This window comes from Miscanthus floridulus, chromosome 12 (assembly GCF_019320115.1).
Source record: "Miscanthus floridulus cultivar M001 chromosome 12, ASM1932011v1, whole genome shotgun sequence".
Taxonomy (NCBI): Eukaryota; Viridiplantae; Streptophyta; class Magnoliopsida; order Poales; family Poaceae; genus Miscanthus; species Miscanthus floridulus.
Window position 1 is genome coordinate 6,273,096 of NC_089591.1, and position 10,965 is coordinate 6,284,060.

General features: G+C 47.3%; 1 protein-coding gene across 1 annotated transcript; it reads left to right on the plus strand.

Annotated features, from left to right (window-relative positions):
- Positions 1–1,403: 1,403 nt before the first annotated feature.
- On the plus strand, positions 1,404–7,233 carry LOC136495516 (uncharacterized). Its single transcript, XM_066491428.1, has 3 exons — positions 1,404–1,762; positions 6,912–7,038; positions 7,129–7,233. Exons 1-3 carry the CDS (start codon positions 1,404–1,406, stop codon positions 7,231–7,233), a joined length of 591 nt encoding a protein of 196 aa, XP_066347525.1.
- Positions 7,234–10,965: the final 3,732 nt, after the last annotated feature.

Sequence of the window (10,965 nt, forward strand, 5' to 3'; positions counted from 1 at the left end):
GCCATCCTGTAAGTCTATCATATACTAGCTAGATCGTCATCGATTCGAGGTGTTTATTTGATGTTTCGAGAATAGCGAAAGGGAGACTTGGACTTAATCCACTGTGCAATCATGATATATAGCTACTATATATACCTAGAGATTGGCGAGATCCATGAGCAGCATGTTTGGTGGTGTTGGCGGTTAAGGGAGGAGTGTGTATCGTGTGTGATCAACCAATAGTTTGAGGCAGGCAGGCCATGTCAGTCACCTTCCAACCTTTTTCTTTCTTTCTGACGCCCTTTTCCAACCAACCACTACTAGAAACGGGATCTTTGTCGCGTGCAAAATTCTTTGCCGAGTGCCAAAAATCGGGCACTCGGCAAAGAATTGCACTCGGCAAAAGCACGGCACTCGGCATAGGCTGCCCCGCGTAACGGTGTTCGGCCACGTCCTTCTTTGCCGAGTGTCTGCTGTTAGGCACTCGGCAAAGAAGATTTTTTTTTATTTTCTTTGCCGAGTGTTCTAGATCTGGCACTCGACAAAGTTTTTTTTTGGAAAATACTTTGCCGAGTGCCCCTGATCTGGCACTCGGCAAATGTTTTTTTTTAAAAAATTCTTTGCCGAGTGTCCCAGATCTGGCACTCGGCAAAGATTTTTTTTTTTTAGAAAATACTTTGCCGAGTGTCCTTGACACGGCGCTCGGCAAAGATTTTTTTTTTTTGAAATGTCTTTGCTGAGTGCCCCAGGGAAGGCACTCGGCAAAGAGGAAATTTTTAAAAAAAAATTGAAAACCCTCTTTGTCGAGTGCCCTATTCTTGGCACTCAGCAAAGACCCCCTTTACCGAGTGCCATCCCCCGGCACTCGGCAAAGATTTTTTTTTTGCCTCCAAATTTTTTGTGCAGCACTTTTAAGGTACCAGGAACTCCTAGTTAAAATTTAGGGATTTCTTGTGGCTTTTTTATATATTTAGTTACTTTATTTCGTTTACTTGAATTTTTTTAAAAAATACAAATTTGAACTGCACGTGGTACGAATAATGGAATTTAATGATTCAAAAAATGATAGTCATGTTACTGAGTGTAGTGTGAGGCCGTATCCAGGAACAGACCTGAAATTTCAGACATCTTGTTCATGAAACATGACCGCGAACTTGCGTGTGAAGTGTTTTTAAATTCTATAAAAAGCAAACGAAGTCCGAAAATCATGAAACTTGTTGAGATGTCGTGATATCGTATGTGGAGGCTATGATCAAAATTTGAGAAGGTTTGGTGCACATTTGTCACGTACGATGCTTAAAAACCCTTTGCCAAGTGCCAGATCAGGGGCACTCGGCAAAGTATTGATTTAACCCCTGGCCAGCCGGCCACGCACGGACACACACACACTTTCACGCGCCACCGCTCGCGCTGCCCGCGCGCCCATGCTGCCTGTGCGTCCGCGCACCTGGGCGGCCGCGCTGCCCGCGCCACGCCCAGCCGCCCGCGCTGCCCGCGCCACGCCCCCGGTCGTGCCCGGCCACCCGTGCGGCCGTGCCGCGCCCGGCCACCAGCGCGCCCGCGCCCTGCCCCTGGCCAGCCCTGCCACCGGCCGCGCCCTGCCCCCGGCTGCGCCGCGCCCTGCCCCCGGCCGCGCCCCGTGGACCGCCCGCCCCGACGCCACCCGTGCCCGACCCCGTTCCCGACTTCGGCGACCCAGACCCCGTCCCCGACCCCGACGTCGCCCGACCCCGATGCCACCCGCCCCCCGATGCCACCCGCCCCTACCCCCGGCGCCCGTCAGGTATGCTGTCTCTCTTGTTGTTGTCGTGGTAGTGATAGTTGTAGTAGTATTAGTTGTACTAGTAGTGCTAGTGGTAGTAGTAGTATTAGAAGTAGTGGTAGTAGTAGTACAACTAGTGGTAGTAGTAGTAGTAGAAGTAGTGGTAGTAGTAGTAGTTGTAGAACTAGTGGTAGTAGTTGTAGCAATAGTGGTAGTAGTAGTAGAACTAGTGGTAGTAGTAGTAGCAATAGTGGAAGTAGTAGTAGAAGTAGTGGTACTACATGGATATATTCTTCTGCAAGGATTGATATCCAAACTACATGGCTTCTCTTGAGACATATGTGCTTGTCGGCCATCATGCCGTTGCATTTTGTAGGTTTTGGAAACCTAACCGTGCAGGGGAGGTTCTACCGAATTTCTTTTAAATGATAGTATTTTGTTCCATTTTTGTAGAGAAGAGCCCGTCGGAGCCGAGTCGGAGTTCCCGTCACCGTGTCGGTCTGCCTGCACCGCATCGCCTCACCACTGCACCGACCCGCCATTGCCCCGCTAGCCTGACTCCGCCGCCTCCCTAGGTATAACCCCTCTTTCCATATCATGGTCGTAGATCGCGTAACCTAGTTAGGCATCTCCCGTTCGAAAGAGATACGGTTGGAGGTATGCAGATCTTTGCATATCTATGACCGTATCTGTTTTGGATTGTCCACGTTTTTTGGACAGCCCGCGGATGCATAGATGAGTTAGTTTCCATGGTCTACTCCGGTCCGAGACAGAGTTTTGGCATCACCTCACTGTTGTTCTCCGGATATGCACTCTTCTGTGGCAGGACGTGTATCTAGAGAACAGCAGGGAGGTGCTGCCGAAATTATGTCTCAGATAGGAGTAGAGCATGGAAACTAACCTCATCTACGCATCCACAGGTGGGATTAGGACCTATCCTCACCTATTAGACAGTAGGAACACCATGTAGATGCAATTGATGGTTACATTACTCACTGATACATATGTTAGAGGATGGATGACTGTTAGTGGATGTACAGGGGCTGGAGAAGTCAGAGTGATTACACCACGGAATGGATGAACAAGACCGATGCTTTCTTGAACAGTGCATTTGGCAAGGCTACTAAAGGACATTGCCTAGTTTTGTGTCCCTGCAGCAAATGTGGAAACAGGAGAAGGGTAAATAAGGTGGAAATGGGTAAACATCTTGTGAAGAATGGATTTACGCCGGACTACACCTGGTGGGTCCACCATGGTAAAGCCCATCGTATGAGAGAGGAGGTGGTGAGACCACGGGTGGAGGCTTTTGATGCTGATGCTGGGGTAGCGGACATATTAGATGACTTTCACCAAGGACAATTCGATGAGAGACGTGAGAAGGAGGAGATGGATGCAGCCGCACAGACATTCTACGACGTGATGGACTCGGCACAGAAACCCCTTCATGATCGGTCAACGGTGTCTCAACTAGATGCCATTAGATGCTTAATGGGGTTGAAGTCCGAGTTAAACTTGAGTCGACCTGGCTTCGATAAGATGTTGGCCGTGATTGGCACCCTGCTTCTAGAGGGCCACATTCTGCCAAAGAGCATGTATGAGTCACAAAAACTCCTTCGTGCACTTAAGATGTCGTATGAGCAGATACATGCTTGTCCGAAGGGGTGCGTCCTATTTAGGAAAGAACACGAGAATGCAAAGTTCTGTCCAAAGCATAAATCCTCTAGGTACCCGGAGGTAGACTCTGATGATGGCCAGAAGAGGCAACTTACGATCCCCATGAAAATCCTACGGTACCTTTCGTTCCTATCGAGGATCCAATGGCTATACATGACCGAGGAATCCGCGAAATAGATGACATGACACAAAAATGGCAAACGGTACAATCCTGACAAGATGGTACATCCATCCGATGGTGAAGCTTGGATCCGCTTTAATGACAAACATCATGACAAAGCATATGAGGCTCGTAATGTACGTGTCGCGCTAGCAACAAATGGGTTCAATCCTTATGGAATGATGGCTGCCCCATACACATGTTGGCCCGTCTTTATTATCCCCCTTAATCTCCCCCCCCCCCCGTATCTCCTTTCAATGACATAACGTATTCTTATCATTGATAATTCCTAGACACCTAGGGAGTAATATGGGTGTGTTCATGGAGCCCATGTTTGATGAATTGGTCCATGCTTGGGACAAAGGGGTATGGACATACGATCGAGCTACAAAGACAATCTTCAAAATGCATGTTTGGTACCACTACTCCCTGCATGACTTCCTAGCGTATGGGATATTCTGCGCCTGTGTGTTCACGGGAAGTTCCCATGCCCAATATGCAAGGATGGTGTGAGGTTCATTTGGTTGCAGAAGGGTGGCAAGTATTCGTCATTTGACAGACATCGTCAATTCCTACCTCTTGTCCATCCATTCAGACAAGACATCAAGAACTTTACGAAAGGTGTCAAAGTGACAAACCCTACACCGCGGATGATGACTAGTGCCGAGGTTCATGCTCAGATAGATGCTCTCATGCCCAATGAAGAAGGTGGTTTTGTGGGATATGGTGAGCAACATATGTGGACTCATATCTCGAGCATGACGAGGCTCCCCTATTTTGATGACCTTCTTCTGCCACACAACATTGATGTAAAGCACACTGAAAAGAATGTCGCCGAGGCACTTTGGGCAACACTCATGGACACTGAAAAGTCTAAGGACAACCCTAAGGCTAGAGTGGACCTGGCAACGTTGTGCAATAGACCAAATCAAGAGATGCAGCCTCCTAGTTGTGGCAAGACCTGGAGAAGGCCTAAGGCCGATTTCATCTTAAAAAAGGACCAAAGGAGGGAAGTACTTGAATGGATCAAGACGCTAATGTTCCCTGATGGGTATGCAGCGAATCTAAAGAGGGGAGTGAACTTAGGCACTCTACGAGTAAATGGGATGAAGAGTCATGACTATCACATATGGATTGAGCAGCTTCTTCTGGCGATGGTTCGAGGCTATGTCCCAGAGCATGTCTGGCAAGTGCTGGCAGAGTTGAGCTACTTATTTCGCCAGCTTTGTGCCAAGGAGCTCTCTCGAACCGTCATTGATGACTTGGAAAAAGCAGCACCCGTGTTGCTCTATAAGTCAGAGAAGATCTTTCCACCCGGCTTCTTCTTGCTGATGCAGCATTTGATTGTGCACCTCCCGTATGAGGCATGGATGGGAGGGCCTGTGCAGAACAGTTGGTGCTATCCAATCAAGAGATGTCTGAAGACTCTTCGCAAAAAATGTAGAAATAAAGCCAAAATTGAGGCTTCCATTGCAGAGGCATACATTCTAGAGGAGGTGTCGAACTTCACAGAGAAATACTACACTGAGAAACTTCCTAGCGTTTATAATCCACCCCCTCGTTACAATGCTGGCAAAAATGAATCGAACCTCAGCCTTTTCCAAGGGCAACTCAGAAGCGCAAGTGCATCGACCACTAAGCAATTGAAAAATGAAGAGTGGCGCAGTATCATGCTATATGTGTTGACCAACCTTGTCGAGGTGCAGCCGTTCATTGGGTAAGTTCTAAACGAACTTGTTTCATTTTGTCGTATGTCCTTGTTTCTTCATCCAACCCCCTTGTTTCTCGTTGGTATAGGGAATTTCTTCGTCAATCCTGGCATGGATCAAGGCAACCTACCCTGCAAGAAAATGATACCCTTCTTTCACGGGGTGCGGGACTAGGGAGCCCCGATTTCATTTGTTGGTTCAAACAGAAAGCCCAAACTGATGCGTCTATAAGTGACGAGTTGAGACAGGTTGCAAACGGCTGTGCCATTAAGGTCAAATCATTTACCGGTTATGACGTGAATGGATATCATTTTCACACAGCAAACTATGAGCAGAGTCGGCCCAATCGAAAAACCACAAACAGTGGAGTTGTTACACCCGGCATTGATGGACTCGACTATTATGGAAGAATTGAAGAAATCTACGAACTATCATTCTATGGTTCCAAACCTCTTACTCCTGTCATATTCAAATGCCACTGGTTTCATCCTGGAGTAACAAGACGGACCCCTAAGCTTGGGCTAGTCGAAATTCGATAGGATTCCGTCTATCCAGGAAAAGATGTCTATATTGTGGCTCAACAAGCCATCCAGGTTTATTATACGTCATACGCATGCAAAGACGCCGAGCATCTTAAGGGTTGGTCTATTGTGCACAAGGTATCGCCACACGGTAAACTACCTGTCCCAAACGATGAAGATTACAACTTCAACCTAAACACATATGATGGAGAGTTCTATCAAGAAGAGGGACTACAAGGGAGGTTTGACATAGACTTAACCAAAGAGATAGGAATGGAAGTAGACAATGAAAGGGATGATGACGAGGATGCTGGAGACGAGGTGTGAAATCTAAAGGACATGCAAATGCTTGAGCGATTACGTTTAGGCAATGACAATGAAGACAACATTCCTCCTTCGGATAGTGTTGATGAGTTGGACAATGTTGATAGTGATGACGAGACCTATGATCCAGCTAATCTCAATCATGAAGATTATTTCTAATACATGTAATACTATGTTTTTTGTAATTATGTTTTGTTCATTTTTGCACCTATTTCTAAATACGTCTTGTTTTTCTTTTTTGTTGCAGGTGATTGAACAAAAATGGTGGGTGACCGTCATAGGTCCGTGAACTCAATTTACCAAAGTCCACGCCGGCTGTAGGAGGAGGGGGCAGCAGAGGGATCGGACAGGAGGAGGAGGAGGACCGCCAGACGAAGGAGGGGGCCATCTCCTCCCATGTCGCGTGAGGAGGAGCCGGAAGAGGAGGTGGCGCCCGTGGATGAGTCAGACGATGAGCTGGTTCGGCAGAAGGACGAGGAGGAGGGGCCGCACGAGGATGACGAGTTGGAGGCGGCAGGCACGGGTTCCGCTTCCTCCGACTCCTCTTCGAGTGTCTACTTGCGTGGTCCCGCGAGCCTTCCACATGTTCCACTTCCTCACCAACGCCCAGTGATTCACCCCAAAGGGCAAAAGTAAGTAACTTTATATGTTATCACCACTACTTCATATGATATGATGAAAAAAAAACTAATAATTTTTCTTAATCACTTGTGCAGGAACTGGGTGGTTGTGTCGGGTGGTAACGCATGGCTAGTCAACGGCATCCTGGGTCTTCTGTGCAGGCAACACTTCCCCCGCATTGTCACGTATGCATCAAAGATGGAGCCAGCCTACTCATTTGACCACTACGCCGTTGCCACCGATGCGGAGTACCCCAACAAGGCGGCGCGGGTGAAGGCAGAGCTTTGGGTAAGTCTCCCTCGCACAACATTGCTCAATATGTCGCATTCATTGGACTTTTCTTGAAATAATGAATGGATACATCGCTTTTGTATGTAGACTTATTACAGATGTGAGGAGGGATTTGAGGCCAGGGCGGAACAGGTGACTACCAAAGCCTGTAAAAAACTCGCCTCCGACATGCATCTCGAGATGCGCATCTAGGCCATCGTAACCTACTATGGGTCGAAGCTTGGAGAGAGGAAAACCAAGAAAGACGCAAGAGAGATGCAGCTGACCTGGGAGCAGTACCTTGAGGTAAATAAAGAACATCAATATTGATTCATTTTGAGATTAAGTTGGTTTAATTTGATCTTCTTATATGTCCAATACTTGATGACATGTAGATGATTCCCTGGTGGTGCCAAGCGTATCCCGAGTGCTGGGCGATGATGATGGACAGGTAGTTCACGGAGGAGTACCTCAAGATGCACAGGGATGCCCGGGACCGTCGTTTGCAGATGCATGGTCCAGCACACCATCAAGGCAGCCGCAGCCTCGCCGGATACAAACAAGCATGGGTACGCGAATTCATTTATCTATTGTGACGCTCAGTTCTGCCTGATTTCTAATCATCGTGCTATCTTTCTCCCAGTCGGCATCACATAGTAGCCAGGCTTGCTCGGACTTCTAGGCATGGTGTATGGCCCACAAGGGCAAGGCGACGTCCGACATCTCCTTCAACCTGGAGGACCCGCCCGAGGCATACACGAACCCGAGCGTCCACTCCCGCATCAGTGAGTACACTGAGGTGCGCGAGGTCGCTCCATGGGTCAGACCATGATCCGAGCACCTAGGACTTCGATGGAGAGGCCGTCATGAGGGTGGGGCAAGGCAAGAAGCATGGGCGGTTCTAGCTTGGCGACGGCGTCATCAACACGGTCTCTACTCCCTCTCTCTCCCAGATCCGAGCACGGAGCACGAGCGAGAGCCCGGCCATTCGCACATGACCGACCGCTGCACAGCACCGGGTCGACGCACTCGAGGTTATTTCTATTTTACTTGTCACACATTGATCTTTACACACCTTAATTAGCTTTGCATTACTGAAACATTGGAGTGAAATATTGTAGGCCCGGCTGGAACAAGAAATGAGGCAACGTCTGGAGCTGGAGGCCGGGCACCAGAGGATGGCAGCCCAGCTGGAGGCTGAGCGGCAGGCCCAGGCGCAGAGGCTGACGGACATTACAGAGTTCCTACAAGGACTTGGGCAACTTGTGGGCTTCTCTCTGCCACCTGGGTTGTTGGTTCCACCTCCGCCTCCGCGTCCTGCAGCTACATCTACTCCTGTGAGTATGAAAGTTTTTTACTTTCACTTGTGCTTTGTTTGTATGACCTCTACCTTTCTAGATTAGCTATCCAAATAATCTTGTCTCACATGCAATCTTTTCTCCTTTGTGCAGTCTCCATCTGACGGTGGTTCGAATAATCCACCTCATGCACCTCCGAATGATGAAGCTGGGCCTTCACCACAGCCGCCTTGACCGAGATGAGAGCACGTTGTATTTTTTTTCATTTGTTGTTCACTTTGTGATATACTTGTGATGCACTTGTGGACTTTGATGGACTTGTGGATTTATTTGGATGGACTTGAGCACTTATTATTATATATGTGATATATATTGTGATGGATGTGATATGTGCGGATGGATGTGTGGATGGATGAAATATATATGTGATATATGTTTGTATGAATGTATTTGTCACGATGGAATGTAAAAAAAATTAAAAATTGCAGTTTTTGGTCACTTTGCCGAGTGTTGCACTCGGCAAAGGACCCCTTTGCCGAGTGCAATGGTCACAGCACTCGACAAAGCTGAAAAAATGGGTGTCCAGAAAACTATTTTTCCAGCTTTGCCGAGTGCTGTGACCATGGCACTCGGCAAAGATATTTTTAAAAAAAAAATTTAAACTTTGCCGAGTGCCGGACGGAGGGCACTCAGCAAAGAATTTTTTTTTAAAAAAAATTCAAACTTTGCCGAGTGCCGGACAGAGGGCACTCGGCAAAGAAATTTTTTTAAAAAAAATTCAAACTTTGCCGAGTGCCGGACAGAGGGCACTCGGCAAAGAATTTTTTTTAAAAAAATAAAAAATCTTTGCCGAGTGCCGGACAGAGGGCACTCGGCAAAGAATTTTTTTTAAAAAAAATAAAAAATCTTTGCCGAGTGCCGGAAGGTTGGCACTCGGCAAAGAAATTTTGTAAAAATAAAAAATAAAAACTCTTTGCCGAGTGCCTGAAGAGTTGGCACTCGGCAAAGAATTTTTTTAAAAAAAAATAAAAAATCTTTGTCGAGTGCTTGTAGGATTGGCACTCAGCAAAGTGACCGTCAACAGGACCGTCGCCGTGACGGTCGCTTTTCTTTGTCGAGTGCCCGATAAAAGACACTCGACAAAGAAGGTTTTGCCGATCAATTTTTTACCATGTGTTCTTTGCCGAGTGTCGCACTCGGTAAAGAACCTGAATCTAGTAGTGAACGACTAGACGTTGCTGGTCCTACATATTTACCCGGGGGGGGGGGGGGGGGGGGGGGTTTGATTTTTGGCCCTACCCAGCACGGCTGGCTGGTTTGGCTCAGGCCAGCTCGAGCATGGCTCACATGGCGCAACGTCGTGTGTTTGTTTCGCTTGGTCCAGACAAGACCGGTTGGGGGAGATGGTGTTTTACAATTTCACCTTCTCTCCTCGTTGACATTTCATCGAGCACCCCAGTGGCGTGACATGCCGAGTCTCGCCATTAACGGCGCCACCCATTTGGATGCTTTGAGGGTCGTGCAAGCCGGGCTGAGGAACAATTATAGTGAATCAAGCAGCCCGAGAGCGTAGCCAGGCCACCGTATCAATCACGCCCTAATATGCAAAGTGACCCCGTGCGTGAAGCAGCAGAGGAAGGATGAAAAGCGGAGGCCTGCATACCTGTGCTTAACATGATGCTCCTGTCCTGTGTACAGGAAGGAAGTTGGCCGCCTTTTAATTTGACTCACACAAGCTGTCAACCATGCATGATTGCACAAGCTTTTCAGGCGAGGAATGCGAGACAATGAAGTTGCAAGCACATAAAAAGTACTGCAGAAGCAAAAGGAATGACCGCTCCGGAGGCAAAGCAGATCAAGGCAAATTAAGGGCGCGTTTAGATCCCAAAATTTTTTGGGTTTGGGTACTGTTTGGCTACTGTAGCACTTTTGTTTGTATTTGGTAATTAGTATTTAATTATGGACTAATTAGGTTCGAAAGTTTCGTCTCGCGATTTCTCACCTAACTATGCAATTAGTTTTGTTTTTCCGTCTATATTTAGTACTCCATGCATGTGCCGCAAGATTTGATGTAACATTTTAGATTGAAAATTTTTAGAATCTAAACAGCGCCTAAAGACAGCTCTACTCGATCTATATGCTATGCTATGCATATTGGGAGAATGATGCTGCCTGCAAAACGGGCGACCAGTGGACGGTGCCGTATCACCTGCCATGGTGGTACGACTGTCCACTGGCCACTTGCACCGCTCATTACATTGCCGTGCCGTGCATTCCATCCGAGAATCCATCCATATCCCCTGCTCAGGCTGCTCTGCTCCTCAGCTACTGAAAGCGCAGGTCAAACAGTGTAACGGCTTTGCCACACACATTTCTGTGTATCAATCATCACTGCTGGTCAAAGTTTATCTTCGAGCCAGTTTAGTTCCCTTCATTTTGCCAAAATTTTCAAAGATTCCCTATCACATCGAATCTTTGGACACATGCATGAATCATTAAATATAAATAAAAAATAAAACTAATTACACAGTTTAGACGAAATCCACGAGACGAATCTTTTAAGCCTAATTAGATTATGATTGGACACTAATTACCAAATAACAACGAAAATGCTACAGTAGCACTTCGCCAAAAATTTTGTCAACCA

What these genes read in the sequence shown, in the direction of transcription:
- LOC136495516 (XM_066491428.1), top strand. Translation starts at nt 1,404, where the DNA reads ATGCTGCCTGTGCGTCCGCGCACCTGGGCGGCCGCGCTGCCCGCGCCA. An exon ending in CTACCCCCGGCGCCCGTCAG is followed by an intron (nt 1,763 to 6,911) that starts GTATGCTGTCTC and finishes TCTTCTGTGCAG; the next exon opens with GCAACACTTCCCCCGCATTG. An exon ending in GGGTGAAGGCAGAGCTTTGG is followed by an intron (nt 7,039 to 7,128) that starts GTAAGTCTCCCT and finishes TTTTGTATGTAG; the next exon opens with ACTTATTACAGATGTGAGGA.